Source organism: Miniopterus schreibersii (genome assembly GCF_964146895.1).
Source record: "Miniopterus schreibersii genome assembly, chromosome: 14".
Taxonomy (NCBI): Eukaryota; Metazoa; Chordata; class Mammalia; order Chiroptera; family Miniopteridae; genus Miniopterus; species Miniopterus schreibersii.
Genome location: NC_138114.1, coordinates 16,418,288 through 16,441,673, shown reverse-complemented (window position 1 = coordinate 16,441,673; position 23,386 = coordinate 16,418,288). Strand labels below are relative to the sequence as shown.

At 32.7% G+C, this 23,386-nt stretch overlaps 1 protein-coding gene across 3 annotated transcripts in view; it reads left to right on the top strand.

Moving 5' to 3' along the window:
* Nucleotides 1–23,386, top strand: part of ADK (adenosine kinase) — an 888,023-nt gene that overhangs the window by 37,905 nt on the left and 826,732 nt on the right. For all 3 annotated transcript variants that reach the window (XM_081158526.1, XM_081158525.1, XM_081158527.1), the window contains exon 3: nucleotides 7,475–7,528. In XM_081158526.1, coding sequence (XP_081014652.1) covers nucleotides 7,475–7,528 — 54 coding nt within the window. The remainder of the gene's footprint in view (nucleotides 1–7,474; nucleotides 7,529–23,386) is intronic.

The window sequence follows — 23,386 nt, the reverse complement described above, 5'->3', positions numbered from 1 at the left end:
GATAGATACTTCCCTTATATTTCTGACCATTTCTTTCAAAATACACTTGAAAATGTTTCTCTTAGACTGTGTTTAGCTTACATTTCAGACCATGTTTAGATAAGTGTTTTGCATCTGAACTGTGTGAATTATCCAGGAATGGTTTTCTAGGTACTATAAAAAATGAATTAAATATATACTTATTAGTATCTTACACTATGAGAATGACTTAAAATTCTTCTGATAAAATATTTATGTTGTTTTGATTCTGTTTTTTAAAAATGTATTTGGCATTTCAAATAGAAAATGATCAATATAAAACTAGTACTAGTTAAAAAAGAAGCTAGTATTAAAGGTTTTTAAGGAAAAATGTTGGTCCTTTGTTGCATCCTCTGTCCTTGCATTTACCCCATTCCCCATCAGTGCTGTTTTTCCAGAAGAAACCATTTTTAATTCCTATTAGCTGATTTTCCCCAGTATCTGTCTGTTTCTAAATAATATACTGATACATATTGCTAAGTGTGATTTTCATAAAGGTGCTTGATTGGAGAGGCAAAGGATAGACGTTCCTTTAATGTAAGGAAAGGACACAGAACGTGGTTCCGTTAGGACGGCTTCCAGTTGAGAGACTTAGCACTTTCACCAAATTATAAAAAATTCCTTTAATGAAAATATGTGGCTAGTCATTTGGAGTCATTATCAACTTTTAAAAAAATAAAACCATAAAGAAAGAAAAATTAAAGAATACAAGGAGTATAACTCTATTTGTTAGGTTTAAATCTAGTTTAATTCTTTTTCCCTCAGCTTTTACTAATTGAGGTTTAATCCTCTAGTTTACTAGCGAGAATTTAAAATATTATTTTCATAATCCTTGTACTTGTGCTATTATTTTCATTCTAACCCTGTGGTTTACTCTTAATCTGTTTCTTTGTAAGCCTCTTAAATTTCAGCTTTAATATGAAACAGTGTTATGGTGATTAACCCTTTTGGCGTCCCTTTTCTTCCTCTCTAGTTTGTTTTAATCAACCTTTATTTTTTAATTGCAATTAAACTGATTTAAAATATTACCATATGCATGCTGTCTACCTGATTCTGCCAATTCTATACAATTTTGCAGGATGCTTTTAGGATTCTTTGGACTATGTGGTAATGTTTGTAGATTTCTAGGAATTTTACTTGTTTAATTCTCTGAAGGCAGTCTTAGTTGCGAGTACTTATGGAATAATTTATTTTCACCCTGCTGTGTTGCAAGTTCTAGCTTGGCACCAACTACCTGTGCGACATTGGGTAGGCATTTCACTTACGACTGGGCTGTTTGTGGACTTCACAATCTCTTCAAGGACCTTAAGGCCTGAAATTCGGTGTTACCCTAATCTCCAGGGGAAAAACACGTTTGAATAAACAGTGTTTGATTCAGTCTCATATAAAAGGCCCAAATTTTATTTTATTACACTACTGCTGTTGCTGATATCATAATAGTTATCTGTAATGTATTAATACATTTTACTTATGTTCTGATATTAAATTATAAACCTAAATAACAATAGCGTTTTCCCATTGCCATGGTGGAAATGCCACTGCGGGATTTTATTGTCTTGCACGAGGCACGTCTTCCATAATCAGCTCTGCAGCGTTAGTTAAGGAGAGTGCTCTTGTCCTCTCCCAGCTCTTCTGCTCTCCCTCCCTCCCCTCCTCTTCCTGCTTAACTTGCCACCTGTTGCTGTCAATATTTATTCAATAATGTATGTAAATTAAATTTAAGTTTTTATATAAGAAAAGTTTTGAACTAATCTTTGAGGGCTTACATGTTCATTGATTGAAAAGTTTAAGTGAAAACTACATCCAGATGAATATTGTAACCACATTCGAAAGTGTTACATGTGTTTGTTTTTATTATACTTTTTCCTAATTTCAAAGTGTTTCAAAACACTTAGAGCTGCCCCTTCCCCTCATCCCCTCCATTTTGAACTGATTGAATCATTCATTTAAAGGGGTGGAAGCATTCAAAGGAAGAGGGGATGAGTATTTATTGTGTAGTAAGTAACGCGCTGGACACTTCATGTATTACCTTTTTGGATCCACATAGTAACCCTGCGGCATAGGTAGTTTGTCCTTAGAGAAATTAATGGCTTGCCCACTTCAAAACTAATTAATGGCAGAATCGGGATAATAACACAGGTCTCAGACTTTCAATCTTAGGGTTTTTCACTCACTCAGGTTTTCTTGGTGGGGGCTAGCTTCAGGACACAGAAGGCCCTTCCTGGTGCCTCCTCCTGCTTCCTCATCTTCCGCTGATTGGGCTGTATGTGTTTTCTCTCTGGTAAATTCAGACAGAAAAAAGTTTGAGAGCTACCACTATCCTTTTTTGCTGTATTTCTTTTTAGGGACTATGTTCATGTTTGAATCTAAGAAATGGATATAAAAGCAGAACACCTATCTAATCATGTCTTTAGGAAACAAAGCCCAACTTAAAAATAGGGTGTGCTTTGTATCATTTTGGGAAAGACATGGTAGAAAATTGAGTATAGCTCTCTCTCTACTTTCTCCTAAGTTTTTCTCTTTGAAGTTTATTAATATAAAACATCAAATGTTCAGAGACTAAGTTAAATGTGATAAAGAGATTCAAAAGACTCTATATCTTCTGTTCTGCCAACAGCAGTAAGGTTGGCAGACCAGGACATACTAAGTGAAAATGAGAGCTATATATAGTTATAAATCTACATTTAAACATTTAACTGTTTCCATGAAAAACAGCTCCATTTCATTAGTAAGGATTATAGTCCTGATAGTATATTTACCTTTGCATTTGTAATTCTAATTTATAGTATGCCTACATTCAAAGTGAACTTTAAACAGTTGTTTTAGTTTATACATAATTTTTACAATTATAGGTGTGTACTATTTCTGGTACACATTTTTATTTTTATTTTATTTTTAAAAAATATATATTGATTTCAGAGAGAGGAAAGGAGGAGGGGAGAGAGAGATAGAAACATCAATGGTGAGAGAGTCATTGATCAGCTGCCTAGCCCGCAATCCGGGCATGTGCCCTGACCAGGAATCGAACCCCGATCTGGATCCTAGGTTGATGCTCAACTGCTGAGCCATGCCCGGCTGGGCGTGGTACACGTTTTTAAAAGGTGTTTGGTAAAGTTTTTATTCTCTTACAAATAATCATCTGCCCGGCTGGGTGTGGCTCAGCGGTTGAGCATCGACCTAGGATCCAAGCGGTCAGCGTTCGATTCCTGGTCAGTGCACATGCCCGGGTTCTGGGCTCGATCCCCAGTCGGGGGCCTGCAGGAGGCAGCCCATTAATGACTCTCTCATCATTGATGTTTCTCTCTCTCTCTCTCTCCCTCTCCCTCTCCTTTCCTCTCTCTGAAATCAATAAAGATATATTTAAAAAAAACAACACACCAAAAAACACACAAACAAATAATCATCTATACATATGGAGTTTGGTTGTAGTTTATGAGCTTTGGAAAGGTATTTAAGTTGCCTGGAAGAACAAATCATCTCTCTCTAATAGTGCCCTTTTTCTAATTTGCAAACTAAATCGATATTTTAATTTTAAAATTAGAATATTATTCTTTTAGGCAGCAAGATAGATAATTAACAACAATAGGTTATTGTAGTGGCATTTCATATAGCTATTAATCTAACTAAAATTGAGTAAAGTGGGTATTTATAAGGGAGAGTTCTATGAAAAATGAAGATCTAGATTAGTTTATGAATAAAGAAAAGCACATACATGCACACCAGTATATTTATAGACATGTAAACAAACAAACATACACATAGGCATGTGTGAAGAATTGGCCTTGCTCAAAGAGAGGTCTTGCCTTTGCTCTTGGCTTCTGGGAGGTAATCTATATCATACATGTAGAGGTATCTTTTTGTTTAGGACAGAGTTAGCCACACCCAATAGTGTGACCAGTTATGTCATTTAGAGTGAGGCTTTGGGTCATATGGTATCAGTCAACCTGGAGACATGATTAAACCACTTGGGCAAAACAATAGATTAACCATGCCTAGATAATGAAGCTTCAGTAAAATCTCTGGACACTGAAGCGCAGTGAGCTTCCCTGGTTGGCAGTACTCTATACCATATTGTCACATATCAACAGTGTGCCATGTTGATGCCAAGAGAGTAGTAATGCATCCTAGAAGCTTTGCATTTGGAACTGGCAGACTCACTGCCCTGTATGTCTCTTCCCTTGTCTGATTTTGACTTGTATCCTTTCCTTGTAATCTGTAACCTTGAGTATAATAACTTTCAGTATAATAGCTTTCTGTGAGCCCTTCCAGTGAATTATTGAACCTGAAGGTGGTTTTGGGAACCCCATGAACTTGCAGCTGGTGTTAGAAGTGAGAACAGTCTTGAGTACTCTGTCCTCAGACCTTGCAGTTTTTTGCATAGGCTAGATTTCTATGTGTGCGCAAGAGTCAGGGTAAAGATATGGAAGATAAAACTGAGAAAAACCCAGCAAAGATGAAAAAGAATAAAGGTAATTGAGATCTGATGAAAGGTTATCTGGTTTGGGTAGGGGGAAATTAGATCAGAGAAAGAAATACTGTAGGAAGAGTGATTACTTTGAAGCTTGTTAGAGATTAGAGAACTCATTTGCCTAGAGAATAGTTCAGAATGGATCTTAAAATTTATTGTTGAGGACCTGGAGGTGTACTGTGTGAATTAGGAGAGTAAAATCTTCCTTTTGGTAATTTGATCAAAATCAGGCTATCCTTGCCTGCTTCCTGCCTCTATGGGCACTTTGTTCAGGCCTCCTTCACTGTTCCCTTCAACTTCTCATCCTTTGTTAGGGGAAAATACTGCCTCAGGACATGGCTACCAACCTTGAACTGCTTCTGTTTAACAAGTTTTAATTTCACACCATCCTTTGTGGTTATTTTAGTCTCTGAGTTTGCAAGGTCGCCATGCTGGCCTGCCCTGAGCTTTTCAGGTTTAATATGTAGCCCCTTTTTGTCCACAATTGTAATGGTAAATAAAATTGACCAATTACTCTTTTAGAGGACTCTAGATAACATAATGGTGTGATACCTATCGTCATCCTTTTCTAAAAATACATGAACAAGCTTTTTAAAAATTTTTATTTTTATTAAATTTATTGGGGTGTCATTGGTTAATAGGATCATCTAGGTTTCAGGTGTACATTTCTATGATACAAGATCTGTATGTTGCACTGTGTTAAAAAAGCTCTTTTTAACATTTAAAAATTTTACATTTTTTTCTGTTTAAGTTTGTATTTATGTTATACTTTTCCCCACATATTTTATCCTTACATAATGTATTTTTATGTAGAAATTATACTTTGCATGTAGTATATTATGAAAGTAATATTTTATGCATATTGATCACCCTATCATGTCTCTTCACTAAAAATATATATGCAAATTGAATTTAAATAAATACTTCCTAGTCATTAAATTATAATTAGCATGTAGTTAGTTAAACAACATAAATATATTAAAATGTTAAATAATTATGAAACAGAAGAAAATGAAATTTTTGGAAATGTGTCTTTTGATGAATGGGTGAAGTTAATTTTTGTTTTTAGTTCAGCTTTTTGTGGATAAATAATACATATTGCTGCAATAAGACAATGTTCGGCATCATTTTATTTCCCTTTTTTCATTTAGAGGTGTAAGTGCTGAGAAAAAAGTTCACATAATTAATTGGATGGTAATGGACAGATTTTTGTTTCAGCTTTATCACTCAATTATTTGAACTCCTCTATCATCAAAAATTCTTTTTGTTTATCAGCTGGTAATTTGATTAGGTTACTCTTCAATTTTGTTGGAAGCAAAGAATTAGAAACCACCTGACTTGGTCATTTATTAGAGTGATTAGAGACATGTAATTCTGGAAAGTATACCAAAATTGGCTTTATTAAGATTTCTTAAATAATTAGTAGTTATATCAGTGTTCTTCTTATAAGTATATGTTTATCTTAATATTTCAGGAGGTGATGGTAAAAGTTAAATATTGTTAATTTCAGTATGCCTTTGTCAGTGTTTTTATCAGGTACCTTAAATATGTTTTAGTGAAAGCCATTCATTCAGTTTAAGGCCATCTGCCTTGGAACCTTATTGGCAAAACTGTTCTTTATTGTCAAAACAATCAGATTTATTTTCATGATAGAAAAGGTCTGGCCTCATTTTTCAGTTCAAATAAATGGCTTGGTTCGTGTTTCTGTGACAACCATCTTTTGATATTTAATCCTCAGTAGATAAATGGAAGAGCAGGGAGCCTTGTTTTAAGTTTGTCTCCTGGAAGAAATAAGGTGACTGTCTTTCTTGTTTCTGATTGGAAACTGTCTTACCTTTGTTTCACAACTCTTTCTGAAAAGAAATACATTCTCTGATGATGAATATGGGATGAAAGAGAGAAACTATTTAAATGAAAATTGCAGTCAACGTCTGCCCCATTCCATTATGTGTCTGCAAATAGAACATCCTATCACAGTTCCCCATTTATAATTTCTGGCTTCATTCTTTATAGAAATAATGTATAAAACAGGAAGCCCTGTAATCAGTTTGTGGTATTAAAGAAGGCTTTGCAGACAAAAATATGAATCCTTTCTAGTTTAGTACTTCAGAGATTTTTACATGCTAGGCAGTGCAATACAGTTCTATTCAGGGTAGGTGATAGATATGATATTCTTTTTATAAGGTGGGTAAAAGCACTTGTGAAAGGGGAGGCCAGAAAGGAGAGTCTACATGGTTACTCCACTTGGACCTCTGATCCATTGTCAGGTATATTCATTTTAGGAAAGGGTTGAATATAAGTGGAAATGGAAAACCTGGGAATTGCTGTCCATTGCTGTTGGTTTTTTTTAAAACCTATTTCAGCAGTGTGCTCATTAGAAATTCTGTTACCTTCAGCAGTAATTTGAAAGATCCCTGTTCTAATATTTATAGCAACCTCTGATTTATAGATATGGAAACTGAGACTTAAAGATACGAAATAGTTGCCTATGGTCATTAAGCTAGTAAATGGTTCAGTCAGGAACTTCAAAACGTACTTTTTCTCGTATGTCTCACTACCTAGTACATAGTCTGGTACACAGTAGATGTTTACTATGTGTTTAATGAATGAATAACTGCATATTTTTAATGAACTCTTAAATACTTATCATTGTAGTAGTAATGTTACTCTACACGATTTCTTGAATTTTGACCTGTTAGATGAGTAACATTACAGATGATTCACTACAGAAGAATATTGAAGATATCTTGTGTTGTCAAAGCATGGTCAAGTTGGACTCTTCAATTCTTGGGGTGGTATATGTGGAAGCGACTAATAGGATAGCAAAGAACTTGGGCAATCTTTACGTTTTACAGATTAAGACAGATCTGTAACAGTGTGGTATTGCTTGTTTGATGGGTATCTGCTGTTGATGATACAGTTAGATGTCTATGAGTCAAATGTACTTGTATGTTTATATGACCAGTATATTTTTGTTCTGTGTTACAGGTATTCTCTTAAAGCAAATGACCAAATCTTGGCTGAAGACAAGCACAAGGAATTGTAAGTGCATTAAACCTAATATTGTACATAGTTTACCCTGTTAATGGAGTAGATGTATATAAATAGTTTGATTTTTTAAATTATATGAAATATAGAGATATAACTAACACCGTGGCCTTAATCCTTGTAGGATTAGGATATTTATACTACATAAGGTTAACAGGAAATAATTGTTCCTATGTGCACATTAAAGTACGTAGTATTGTATACCATAATTGAGAAATATGTCATTTCATTTTCTTTCCCTAGATAAAATATTAAATTGTCACTGTTAATTTTTGGCTTTTATTTAGTTGACTTCCTCACCCTCATGGTTAAGATAGAGAAATAAAATTTTGTTTCTTTTGTTGCCTTATGAAAAAGTGCCTAGTTATTGTTTAGCACTTTAAAAAGTTTGCAGTGTGAATAAAATTTTGTTTCTTTTTAAAGTTTTAATTTTCTTAGGGTTCTATCTTTCAGATAAAAATAACTATATGTGATTCTGGGATATTTCCATTCCTATTTTTCTGCCCGACAGTGTTATTTAAAAGATTACTACCTTGCAGGAGCTGTAAAGTTTTTAGTTAAAAATTACTGATTTGGGAGTTCTTTAAATTTACCTTACCTTAACCTTTTCAGTATCATAAGACTGAAAGGAAGCTAAAAAATTTTGTATGTTTCAATTTTCTAGCTTGTCTACCTTTTCCCCCAATTGTGCCATAAGAAAGTTCTGATAATTTTAATTATTATGCAACTACCTCATGTCAAATAATACTATAGAATTAAGAATTTTAGGAATTTGAGGCAAATTACACTTTCAGGTTGGACCACACTTGATAATACTGTAGTCCTACCTTTTCTATGGGGGATACTTTACTAGACCCCCCCATGCCTAAAATCATGGGTAGTACCAAATGCTATACACACACACACACACACTTATGGTAAAGTTTAATTTATAAATAGACACACTAAGAGATTAACAATAACTAATAATAAAATAGAACAATTGTGACAATATACTGTAATAAAAGTTATGTGGATGTGGTCTCTCTCTTATTGTACTATACTCACCCTTCTAATGATGATGTGAGATGATACAATGCCTGCGTGATGAGATGATGTGAGGTGAATGGCGTAAGCATTGTGCCATAACAGTAGGCTACTATAAGGTTTACTTGAACACAAGCACTGTGATACCACGACAGTGGACCTGGTAACCCGGAGGGCTACTAAGTGACTAATGGGTGGGTAGCTATAGAGCTGGGATACATTGGGCCAAGGGATGATTTACATCCTGGGTGGGACAGGGCTGGGCAGCATGAGATTTCATTGTGCTACTCAGAATGGCATGAAATTTAAAATTTATGAATTGTCCGTCTGGAATTTTTCTATTTCTATAACCAGAAAAAAGAACTTACAGAAATTCTGAATTCACTAAATTTATTTAAAGTGTTAATTTAATATACTTATCTATTGCAAGATGAACTTTTTCAACTTTAATAGTCATAATGGTGAACTAAGTGAACAAATATAATGTACATCTAAAGGTTGAAAGAGCACAATTTTATTTATTACTATTGTTTTTTTTTAATCATCCCCCAAGGATATGTGTTTTTTAAATTGATTTGAGAGAGAGAGGAAGGGAGAGAAAGAAAAAGAGAGAGACACTGATGTGAGAAGAAACATCAATCAGTTTTCTTCCATAAGCACCCTGACTGGGGATTGAACCCAAAACCTAGGTATGTGCCCTGACCAGGAACCGGACCTGTAACCTTTTGGTGTACAGATGACATTTTAATCAACTGAGCCACCCAGCCAGGGCCACAATTTTTTCTGTATAACAAGTAGTCTTCCCTCTTAATAACTAGTGCTTACATAGCAAGGTTCTTATACTTGTTAGTATTGTGACTTGACTGATTTGGCATTACTTGATTATTTTTGTTCTTGTGGCTGCTGGCTCTCTGCTTTGTAGTTTTTGACCTGTGCACTAAAGAAAACTCTCAGTTGAATATACTACTGCAACACCAGCCCTTCATGAAAGCTGCTTATAAATAATCTCATTTGTGTTCTTACCATTAAAATAGCCAAGATCTCTATGTGCTTAAGACTAAGCTTTTCAAAATATCATAAGATGTAGATATAAAACAAAATTTAATTATCCAATTAATAATTCCATGCTTTATTTTCATAAAACATAATTGCTTCTTAATTCTAATCTGTTAAAGACAGTCTTGATTCATTATGATATTGCAAAAATGCAGTGATGCCATCACATTAGCCTGCTTTTTGAAAATGTACCTTAATTCTATGTGTATAAATAAGACTACAATAACTGTCTTGATACTACTTTATATGCTAAGTATTAACTGTGTTTCCATTTAAAATATTCTTAGCTTCTGAAATGTGGTGATCCAAATTCCACATACCCTTAGTCACTCTTGCTTTACAAATACACTTGTTATTTGTCTGGGGAATACTGATATGCAACAAAACAGGAAAGATTGGTCATCAGTGACAGTGACAGCTGTCTCTTTAAGCTGAATGGTTTTTCTCAGGTTCCTATTTTTTTAATATTCTACATACTGGAGATTCTGGGGGATGATTTTAAGTACGGAAAGCTAAACAATTAAACTTGTGGTGAGATTAATCCAAAATGATATAATTTATATTTTGCTCTATACATGGTCCAGTAATAAACTGGTTGCATTAGCCTTCTATAGATTTTCTCAGTCTGTTACAGTTTTATAAATGGAGTAATTTAAAATAAATTAGAAAAACATCACTATTTCATTCAATAAATATTTTCCACCTACTTATCAGTCAGTGTAGTAGGCACTATTTAAAGAAAAGATATTGACTTCATTTATAAATGGAGACTAACTCTCCAAATTAATATTGCTTCACATTTTAAAAGTTTCATAATTGGAGATTTTGTAATTGTGGGTTTTCTTATTGGACATATCTACATTTATGGAACCATTTTGTTTCCATAAATATCTGTTTGCTTTATGAATATCTAAATTGTATATTACCTTGAATAAAGATTAAGATAAGGAAAGTTAAAAGTTGGCTGGAGTTAGAGACAAATACCAAAGGCAATATAAATTCAGAAGTATTTATGCCACTTAACACAGGCAGAAGTAACTTGATATCGGAGGATTTTTTTCAGTTTGCTGTATAATATATAAGGCATGGAGAAGGCCTCTCGGAAAAAGATTCACATTTATTTACTTGACTTTTCAAGATAGCTGCCAAGATAAAGAGTGAATTTTTTATAAACAATTATGCTATTCTACATATGAGGTATATTTTTCCTTCTGATGTTGAATGAATTCTCTTTAATGATTCTTTTTTTTTTTATGTCAACAATTATTTTTTCAGAATTACTGCTTTAAGGTTTAAAATTTTGTCTTGTAATAATTATATTACATTTAAGGTTTTTTTGGTCAATTTACAATTATGACAAAATGGGAGAAAATAAATGAGTTATGCAAGGGGTATGAAGCCTGAGAAAGGACACTGTTAGAACTTGATCTTTGGTTCAGTGTAAAAAGATGATAATTTTTTAGAGAACAGTGCCCAATTTTTAAACTAGCAGGGAAGACTTATAAGTATTTAAGTGGCATGTTTGAAAATATGTTAAGAGCAGTTAGAGACAATCAGTAACATCTGATATGCTCTTATATCCATCATTATTAATTTTGTTACTTAGCAGTTCTTTGAAAACCTCAAGATTGTTTTGTAAGAATAATATAAGAACTGATTGACTGTAAAGCTAATAGATTTTGTTCATGGTAAAATGTATTTGCTTAATGCAGAAGAGGGGTGGGAGAAACCTGGCAAGCAGAAAGTCAAAATTGACACTATTGAAATAAAGAACATCTAGGATCAACAAGATTAAATGGTTGTTGTCAATATTCATAAATAAGATCCAGTATTTTAAATATCATAAACATTTTTATCTTCTCTTTCTCAAAGGCCTCTTTTTCATATCTTTTAAATTATAGAGCTTTGAGTCTAGAGAAATGAACTTTAGAACTAATATCTGTAATTTATAATGAAATTAAGTGAAAATTCACAGTGATAAAGTGACTAGTACAAGTTACACTTTAATGACAATTGCTGGGTAAGAATTCAGGTTTCCTGATTCCCATTTTAGTGCTTTTACTGTTATACCAGCAGCTCTCTAAATATGCAGTGATTTTTTTTTTTTAAATAAAGGAATTAATATCCATTGCAAGACTGAGTAACTGATTAAAATGAACTCAATAGTGATATGAAGACACAATGATTAATTTCATATTATTGTTTTAGAAACTTCCTCAGACTTATAGCCACTAATGAGTGAATTGAAGAGAATCACCGAATACTATACACTATACTATACACCAATACTTCCAAATACAAGACACTTCCCATTCTTCCAGGGAGAGGGCATAATACAAAGCTTTTAGAGATGTTTATAGAATAAGTGAGATTTAGACTCACAATTTAGTTATTTCATACATTTTACAGCTACATATTATGTGGAATAATTTTAAAACTTTTTTCTTTTTTACCCTCATTTTCTTGAGCATTCAGAATCTTTATCATCGACATCTTTGTCACCACTTTCTCTAGGACACAATAATCTTTTTCTAAGTTGTTTGACTCTGTGATGCTTTCATTGGAAATTTCATCCTAAACTACAAATGCTTTTTACATGAGAAAAGTTTTTTATTGATTTTTATATATAGTCTAATCTTATTCTGATTTTTATAAGATAGCCATTAACTATATTGCTTTTAAAATTAATCATTAAAAAGCTTTTTATAATAATACCATTTTTGCTGAGACTGTGCCTCCAGCAATAAGAACTAAATTTGTGTTAGATTTCTTTGCTTCTTTTTTACTAACACCATTAGGTGAGTTCTGTGAGAATTGCAAACTAACATTGATTGAATTTGTTTCAGGCTTTTGTACATATTCCATACATGGTTCTCAAGTAGCCGGAGTTCATCCTTTTTGGTGAACTTTTGACTGAAATTCTAGAATTTCAGTTTTTTCTTATCTGGTATACCTGGATTATAAAACTTCTGAAAGGTTAGCTTAAATATTTTATTGTTTAAAAGAAAATTACTAAACCTGTCATAAAGGAGAACTCATTACAAGAGATAATTTTAGGGTTCAACTAAGTCTTATATTTGTGTATGTATGATAGATGAATGAAAAATATTTGTCATTAGTGGTAAATCTTAAAATCCTTTGAAGAAATGTGTGGTGCCTTGTACTTTGCATTAGAAGAAACTTAGTTTATGTATGAGTTTTGCCACAGTCTATAACCTTGGTGTATCTGTTAGGATTCAATTCCACTATGAGTATTAAGAAAGATTATAGGAATTGAACTTTTTTCAGTTGTGGGAAAAACTAGGGAAGTAAAGGTCCAAAAAGGATCAGAGAAAAGTCACTAACCACATCTGGTGTAGGTTAATGAACTGGAACTTTTAAGAAGCAGCTAGGCATGTCCAGCTGCTGGAGGAACTTTGAAGAGGGTGGGTGGGTTGTTGGCTCTCTGCAATTTTCAGTGACCATCTAATGAAAGACTTGGGCCTGGTTGGAAAGGTGAGCTGGAGGTAGAGTGGGGGATAAGTAAGGACAAAATGCCCATACCTTTCTGTCTTTCAGTACCTCTAACGAATAACTACCTTTGGAGTGAAATGGCAGCTGCTTTACTTGCAACTCTCAAATTGTAAACAAATTTCTCCTGTGGTTAATCCTAACCTGAAACCATATAGAGAAGGAAGTTCTGCGAAATGTAGTTTTAGTTAACACTGTATCAAACTATATCACTTAGTTTAATCACTTAATCTTCTGATTTTAATATCCTTATTTGTAAAATGGTAATAATTCTATTTTATTTTATTAGTTAAGGATTAGATGAAATTATATATATGAAACAGCTTTGAATTATGAAGAATCATGTAAAGCTTAGTTGTGATATAGGTGTTTGTGAGTACGATGAGGTTTATAAAAACCTCTTGGACTGGCTTCTGCTCTTGGAGATGTCTTTCAAGTATCATTGTGAGTTTACATTAGTGCTTTGTGATTTTATTATTGTCTGTTTAGCAAATGATTTCTTTAACTAGCTACTACTCTTTTAGTTTATTCAGTAGTCCCTACAGGTATAGTTTCTGAGTTTCTAGCATAAAATTATTTAGAAAAAAAGAAGGGTAATGGTCTTTTTTGGTCTCTATCTCCAGTTTTTTTTTCAGGGAGAGGGAAAGTTAAGGTGTTTCCCGTAACTTTATTCAGAGCTTTGCAGTCCATGTGTAGCTCATTGATCCTTTGCTATAAATAATTTACTTGACAGTATTTCACTATGTGATATCTATGGGGTGAATATTCAGTGGGGTCAGCATGTAATGGAGAGAACAGAAAGGGCTGGTATGTTGAATTCTTTTTCTCCTTGGTCTGACACAAACAGGAGTATTTTGGGAATGAAGCTCTGACAGATATCTACCTGAAAAATAAAGTAAGGGTATGCCAACACTGTCTATATCCTCTTAAAGATTGAGTTAGATTTTGGGGGAATGGTATGGATTTGGGAAATTTTTAGTATCAGCAACTAATCTAATCCTTGAAAATACTTTCTCTACTGAATGTAATTATTGATTTCTTTTTGGAAAGTATTGAACAATTAAATAACATGTATGTGTTAAAGAACAAGAGAAGAGAGCATTATTTAATTACTTTTATGCTCTAATTTAATTTTCACAGCAACCTTTTGAGGCAGATATATATTCCCATTTTACAGAAAGACTGGGCCTTAGACTGTAACTTGTTTATAGTAGAAAAGGGTGGATTGTGATTTGATTTAAGATCTTTTTTATTGATTTCTACTTTGCCTAAGTTCAGTGACTTAGGAAAGAGAAGCTTTTTTTACTTTTTTGGAGGAATTATATTATTTAAAACAATATACCTACTTTATGGTGTTTAAAGGTATTTATGATGAATATTACATTTTATAAGTTTTAAGAACTAGTTTACTAGAAATATCCCATAGTTTGTAGGTAATACTGTGTTTCTGATGGCTAAGGTAGAATCTTAGAGAATAATCTAAGCTAATGTTGATCAATAGAAATCTAATATTTTCAACAGATGAGGTCTTTTCTTGAAGTTCTGTGTTATCAATTTCTTCTTTGTGGTACTAGCTCCCTCTGTAGAACTTCATTAAGATTGCAACCTGACCTTTTCAGTTATTTGGCAAAGTTGAAACACATCTAGAATAGATTATAAACTTTTCTTTTAAATTTCACTTTATATCTTAATCACTTCCAAATGTTTTTCTTGTGAAAATATTACCTTTATAAAAAGTCTCACTTTTTACATACTAAATTTTAATAGCACATATGAAATTAAACTACCTTCTTCAAACATTCCTACTACTTTAATGCTTTGTTCGGGAAGGCCAGGGAGACTTGTGATTTCTAGGTCTGTAAATCTGTGTTGGGTAAGATCACAGCAGGTAGAAACAAGCCTGATAGAAAATTCTGGGGGAAAATGTTTTGTAGTTTAACTGGATTTTATGTGTCATATTTGCAATTATCTTTTTTCCCGTTTTTTAAAAAAATGTTGGAATTGTTGAATTGGATGGGAAAATGTTTATTAAAGAATTCCATCCCCCCCTCCCCCCAAAATAGAAAATGTCTGCATGGTAGAAAGAGCAAAAGAAATATTTTCTCAAGATCCCAAATAGTGCAGAAAATATGCTTCACATATATAATTTGCATAAATTTATTCTCTTTCAAGGAAAATCTTTTGTTACCAAATCCTACCAACAATATCCCTTTGCAGGAGTGTGAATGGATACCTCTTTTATCATTACTTTTTCTCTGTTCTTTTTCAAACTATTTTATATTTAAATATTAAATTGTATAATTAGCTCTTCAAAGATGTTTTCCCTGCTAGAATGAAGGGCAGAGGAAATGTGATTGGCTTTCAAGATGTAATTTAGAAATATGGGCAAGCTGATGTCAACCATGAAGCTAGGGACTATGTACCTAACATAATAATGAGGTTAGGCAAGAACTGAAGTTTTTAGGTTCTTTCAATTTATAAAAATTTAACTATACTCTCTTCTAAGTAGGATCGAAGGATGTTGTTAGGATCATGCACGAATAGACTTTTAAACAGTTTTGTAGGATAATTATCTTTAAAGCTTTGTTAATCTCAAACATTTATTATTCTGTTAAGGTCTGATGTAGTTTACACAAGCACTGGAATGCATTATGGTGGCACAAAGAATAAGGGTGATTCTTACTCTTTTTATATTTGTTGACCTTGATTGAATTTGGTATCAGAGAATTGTTTGAAAGAATATGATCGAACCAGTTTTAGTAATATAACAAATCCATCCTTTGTTATTTTAAAACAAATACTATGCCCTTGAAATAGTAATATTGTTTTCCTATATCAGTAAAATGCTTATATCAATACATAAGTATTTTTTGGTTGGTTGTGTTTTTTTTTATAGTTTTTATCTTTCAATCGGTTGCCTTTTCAGTCTTTAAGGGAAACTAACTAATCTGCCATTAGTCTCAGAAGGAATCTGGAGTGGACTGCCTTTACATTGTTATTGGCTATGTAAGTCCATGTCATTTTGAATTTGGTTAAACCTGTATGTTACATGTATAGTAGTGCTTTCTAGTGTCAATACTTCTATATTATTTATTTAAATTTTTCTTTATGTTAACTTAAAAATTGGCCTCATCTTATTAATAGAGTTTTAAATATTTATTAAAATATAAAAATAGAAAAAAGTTTGCCACTTAAAATGGTCTCAAATACAAGTTGACTTCATGTGCTTTCTGATGTGATACACTGAGAAAGGCAGAATATCATGTGTAGTATTCCTACCAAAAAAAAACAACACACCCCAAAAAGCATGAATCTGATTGTAAGGGAAACAACAGACAAACCCAAATTCAATGAAACAGCTGGCCTGTACTCTTTAAAAGAGTCACTGTTGTGGAAATAGAAAGACAGAAACTTTTCCAGATTAAGAGAAACCAAAGAAACTAACAGCTAAATGTAATGCATGATCCTGGATTATGTCGTGAGAGGAAAGGTGGGTATTATGAAGGACATTGTTGGCAAAATTGAATATGGACTTATAGATTAGATAATAATATTGTAGCAATGTTAAATATCCTGAATTAATAAATGAGCTGTGGTCATGAAATGGTCTTGTTCTTGGGAAATAACACTCAAGTATTTGGGGGTAAGGGGTATTAATGTTTGCAACATACTCAAAAGGTTCTATGATAACTAAGTGTAATAATAAATAGTTAATATATTTAATGAGAGAAATGAGTCAAATTGTATTATAATGTTAACTTAATTAAATGCAGGTGAAGAGTATATAGGGGTTATTTGTACAATTCTTGCAATATTTTTGTAAGTTTCAAATAATTTCAAAATAAGTTAACTATGAGTCTGTTTCTGTTAAGTTTGTTCCTTTACATTGTTCTTTAGATTTTACATATGAGTGAAATCATATCATCAGTCTTTCGTTTTTTATATCTAAGTTATCTCATCATGAATGTAATCAAATTTCACAGCAGATTTCTTTAAGAAAATCCGGTAGACTCCTAGATATAATTTGTTGCCTCTTTTATTATTTCTTAAATATTACCAACTTGTTTTTTTAGCAGAGAACAGAAACTTTGTTTTTCTCCAACATTTGGATTGACTGTTTATAAGTGCCTCTAATTCTAGCAGCTATCTAGTGTTGGTGATACATTTGGGATAATGTCTGTGACTGCCCTCTTCGGTCTGGATCTGGGAGAATTTTATATGCCAATTTTAGGTTTCTTTAATTAGAATTCTTTTCTTCTTTTAAAATACGTAGTAGATGAGGGCATAAACTTTTTCAGAACTAGTTCTTTCTAAAGTCAGGAGATTTATATACTACTTGTAGTATGATGCCTTTGTTTGTAAGTAACAGATACCCAAAACAAAGTGACAATCTATAAATGGAAACTTACTTAACACAATAAATATGGAGGTAAGGGTTGGTTAATTGGTTGGTTAATTCAGTGCGTCAGGAACATAATCAGGGAGTCCTGGGTCTTTATGTTTTTCTGCTTCCCATTCCCAGTGTCTTTTAGGCTGATACTCCTCATGATTACAAATGGCTGTTGCTGTTCTTAGAGGTTTGATATAGTTGATAATATCTAGAGACTCACAGGAAAATATTGTGGTCTTTTTTAAAATGAAGAACTTTCCCAGAATTACCCCAGCATATATTTCCTTAATTTATCATTGACTTCCATTGCATCACACTCCCATTCCTAAACCAGTGAGTGACAAAGAAAATAGAATGATCATGATCTGACTTATTCTAATCAAGCATCATTCCATGGGCTAAAGCACAAAGCCTTCTAATTATGTGCTCAGGCATCAGCATAGTATAAATTTATTATTTTTCCTATAGGACATCTCATCAGATACTAGAAAATGATTAAACATTTTTTAGGGGTAGAACTGTCATTTGTATTCCTAGTAATTAGTAGGCCCTTATATTTGTTGACTGACTTGAGAACTTAATTTATAATAATATTTCACTGTCTTCCACTATAAATGAGGGATTTTTTTGTTGTTCTTACCTTAGATTTGTGGTCTATAAAGGATGTTCTAAAATTATATATGCATTTTCATGATTGTTTTACCTGGGAAACATGATAGCTACATTGTAAGCTACAGGGAAAATGGGTTTATAGCTTTGTATGTTTGTGCTTGCTTTCCATGGTATACATAGTGTAACATAGTGTATGTTTAACTAGTAGTTGCTGGAAAAATGTAATATTTAATTATAATTTTAGATTAAAGGGCATCAAAAACATGCTACCGCTTTGTTGGCTTCAGTATTTTGATCTTCTCTCCTCCATTTCACCTTTAAGAGCCTGTTATAAAATTTGCCAAAATAAATAACCTCACCTTATTTCTGATTTTGTCTTCAGTTTATGTTTCTTTTCATTTGTTACGTGGTTATTTAGCTCATAAAATTATGGCCTAAGTTATGTTTTTATCATTAACACTGTTAGGACTCAGACAGCTTTTATTGTCAATAAACCTTGAGATCAGCCTTGCTAATCATAGCTGATTATTTAGACACACCTATTTAAAACAAACTCAGCCCTAAAATAAATACAATTAACAGACAACACTGTCTTTTGTGAAGATTGTGTTCACATCTCATCCTCTTTCATTAATAGTATATCTAGATGTAGTGTATCAAAAAAATTTATCCTTAACGGCATTGTAAAAACGGTTAACATTTCAGTAATTAAAAAACAAAACAATGCCTGCAATTTTGGTTCCATTTTCAAGTACACATTTGGTTGGTAATCAAGCTGGTTTTATTATTCATTCATAGTACTTTATAAGAATCCCCTCTTGTCATGCCGTTTTTCAAAGAACTGATAAGGTAAATGTGGAATACTGTGTTATGGTGATACCCACCAGATGGTGCTATTTCACTTGTTTTGTCGGTGAAAATACAGAGGATAAATGATGTTGAATTTTTAAAGTGTATGGAAGATCTCATATTTGGGGGCATAATATTTTGGTGGTGGAGGAGCTCATTGGAAAGAAGTATTGAAATGTAAACTTATATTCATTGCTGTATGTTTATCTTAATAAAGGTATTTACCCTAAAAGAATATTGCTAGAGTTAACATGGCAGAGAACCTTCTATTTAGTCTAAAAATATTAAATAGATGTTATTTTGAAGGTTGGCATAATACAAGTTCTATTAACTATCTTAATTTTATATGCATGAAAAATGTAATTATTCATAAGAGGAGGTGTGCATTACCAAAATTGGTTTCAGTTTTCTTTAGATTTTCAAATAAACAGTATGAACATTACTATCTGACTTACAGAGTTGTTTACAAATTAAGGGAAACCATTTGGTTATTTTATGTGTTCTTGAATATTTCCCAAATAAAAGAGAGAAAATTAGGATTGAATTCATTATTTTTACAAAGGAAAAAAATAACTCTTCTAAATTAATTTGTATATTAGGAAGAAAGCAACTATGTGGCACACTATTCATTTAGATACTGCAGTTGAATGACCATTCATTATATAAAATGGCTATCTAATCATGTAGATACTTTTAAGAGAAGTATGAAAGGTTCAGTCTGTTTCTAAGATTTTAATGTACTTATTTTTCTGATCTTATTATCACTTTGTAGTTGTGTCTGAACATGGGATTGAAGCATAAGGGTGTGTAGGTACTGTTAAAATTATTTGCCAGAGTTTGTTGATTATGCCAACAATAGAGATTAAACTTGCTTTTATTTCTTAATTTGAATTTTTCCTCTGGAAAGGTACATGTATTACTCTGAATTCAGTGAATGAAGCATATCTCTACAGACTAATATATAGAGAATAGATTTTCTCTGACCCTAAATTTGTAAATGAGTATTTTAATCATAATTATATTAACATTTTCCTCATGATACCGTAAGATTATAACTAACCATACTGCTTTATCTTAACTGTTTCATAGCATTTGTCTTTTTTTGAACTTTGTATTATCATTTTGGAATATACATCAGGTCTCTCCTGTTAACCTCCTGTGAGAGTATAAAGTTATTCCTGCTTTGCACTTAACACAGTACTTTACATATAGTAGATGATCTGTATATATTTGTTACATAAAAGGGTAATTTTGTCATGCCAAGTATTATTAGTAATGTTATAATATAAAGGAAATTACTTAGATAGCCTTTCTCCTTGTAGGAATTTTCATAGTAGCAGAGAGTAGTCTATATTGTTTTTGTCATTTACTTCTTTTCTGAGATGGCTTTTTATAGTTGGTTTAAAAAGGATCACCTTACTGAAATCTCTTAAAATCATAATAGGGAAGCATTCTTCCTAGTGAAGATAAGTGTATTTTCAGTTTTTAAAAAAATAAAAAGTCTTGCCATCTGTGTGGTTTCATGTGGATCTCGAGAACTAGAGATAGTCTAGTCCAGCAGTTCCCAGTCAGGGCCTCTTTGGTGGAGGGCTAAGGGGTGGGCTCATGACTTCTTCAGGGGGTCTGGGAGGGCAGAGCTATTTCAAAATGATATTTAGACATTGTTTGCCCTTCTTATTTTCATTCTCTCCTGAATGTAATTAGTTTCCACGGTTATATGACATGATATTGTTTGACTCTGTAAGCATATGGTAATCTAGCAGTCTTCTATTAAGCCAGATATTAAAGAGATTTGCAAAATTTATAAAACAATGCGACTCTTATCACTAAATTTTATTTTTTTTTAGTTTTGAAAGTATAGTTATTTTCATAAAATGTTATTTATATTGACATTTAAAGGTTCCATTATTTAAAAATAATAAATATTTAAAACACTTATGTTTTAATTTCTAATATGGTAACCAGGGATAGATATAAAAGCTCTTTGAAGTACTCAGCACTTTTTTAAGTGTCAAGAGGCCCTGAGATCAAAGTATTTGAAAACTTCTGATCCTAATTCTTTATCTTCATTTAACAGATGAGGGTATTCTGAGGCCTAGAGAGGTTAAGTGATTTAGTCAGGTACACACAGCCAGTTTTTTACTTAGCTGATACTTGTAGCACTGACTTCTGACTGCTTTGATTTATTTTACTAGTGTTTCACTTTTTAGATACTCTCTAACCTAATACCAACTCTGAGCTTCTTAAACTCTCTTTTAGTTTGATATTTTAACTACATTAAGTATGTGAGTACATTGAGAACATTGACCTGACTTTTCAGCTACAAGAAAGTGGCGGGCTTATTTTAAACATGTAAACTGTCGAGTATAACTTTGCTGTAAAGTATGCACTTTCTAGCAGGGAAAGAGAATTGATATATTAATAGTGTAGCCTTAGTGTAAAAAATAAATAAATAAATAAAGTTGAGGGCAAAGAGCCTGTTGTATTTTCGACTTTTTTACTATCTTCTTTACTTTTCTTTTTCTCCCTCATTAACAATAAAACATTGTTTATAATCTCCCTGGATAATTACGGCAGTCTACTCATAGAAGAACAAGGTGTTCTATACTTAGGTTTCAAAAATTAAGAGAATAATAGTTCCACATTACTCTTGGTGGATATGCATTATTTCTCACGTTGAAACTCGTGGTTGGCAGGGTGGGTGGTGAAACATTCCCTCCTTTTTTTAATTATTGAAGGAATTTAAAACCACGTCCTGAAGAAGCATTGAAAACCTGGATAGTTTTAACTTGAACGAAGAGAATCAGGATATATAGTAGGATAGCCCTCTTCACTTGAAGAGCTTCCTTCATATGGAAATGAAATTATTGATTGATTTGTGAGCCATCAAGGATAGAAGACCAGTAGGAGGATGACGAAGACTGAATAATTTTAGCTCAACAAAGGGAAACTTTGTAGTAGTAAAGAAATACAGAAATAGAATCCGCTTGTTTTGGAGGTGTGAGTTCCTTTTCTCAGGAAGTGTTAAAGTGTATAGCAGATTACTTGGTAGAAATGTTGGGAAATGAATCAAGGAGATATGGTTAATTGGGTTAGATGATCTTTAAGATTCTTTCTATTATTATGTGTCTGGGTATACTTGTTGAAAATAACTTGTTTTAATGCTAGGAGTTTATTTTATTTTTAAAAGGCAATTGGTTTAGCAGATATATTTCACTTTTATATCAACTCGTCAATAAACCTGAAGACTTTATGGATCTGTGGACTTGCCATGAGCAGTGTGATCGATTCTCCTAGAAGGAGTGTGTGTTTTGTTTGTTCTTTTTCCTGCAAGCCATTTGAAGCGATGATGGATTGGTAGCAGAGCTTGGGAAGAGAAGGGGATGATAAACATTAGTAAGGAAGGTAAATTTTGAACTTATACGTTGAATAGATGATATTTTTGGGAGTATCTTATTTTCTGATTTGCTTATGATCACAAATATTTTCTGCCTCTTACTATCACTCTTTTCCTGTCTGCTCCTTTTTCATGTATTCCAACGAAGTAAACTATTCTATAACCAATATTTGTGTGTATATTCTCCCCAATTGTTGGTGGTTTTTTAATTAGTAGGGTCCTTTGTAATATAATCACTAAAATGACGACTGCATTAAAACGTATCATATTTTATTATTTATTAGTTTGAGTATTTGCAGAGAAGAGGAGGTAAGGATCTAGCCTAATATTTTAAACTCCTTGTTTCATGTTTCTAACTTTTGTAAGAGGGAAATACACATTCTTACTGTTATTAGAAGTAAATGGCTTATAGCAAAATACTTGGCTTTATTTTTATTTGCTAGTGGATGTTTGTGTTTCTGTGTCTTATATGTGACTCTTTATCATTTATATTCTTCATCCTTTCAAAAGAATTTGAGCTCTTATTGTGCGCGCGCGCGCACACACACACACACACACACAGAGTTTTATTAGTTCATCAGACATTTATTGAAGGCCTGGCATAGGAGTTAAGTTAAATTACTACAGGGTTTAGGTAGGGAATGGATGAGTGAAATGAGCCAAGTGGAAGCAATAGATATTGATTGATACATAGATCATAAACTCTTTTTCCCCTTCTAACTTACAGTTATTTCACATATGCTTATTCTGTGAGATAAATTAGCCAATGAAGCTTAGAGAAGTTAAGCAACTTACTCTAGGACACACAGCAAGGATCTCTGATTCTGTATCCCAAGGCTTAACTGGTTGTTGTTGTTGTTTTTTAAGTTTCTTTATTGTTGAAAATATTACAGATGTCCCTTTTTTACCCCCATTGATCCCCTCCACCCTGCATCCATCCCACCCCCAGGCCTTCCCCAGGCAGTGTCCGTGTCCATGGTTCATAACCTCTTTTCAAAATAAGATCCCGGGC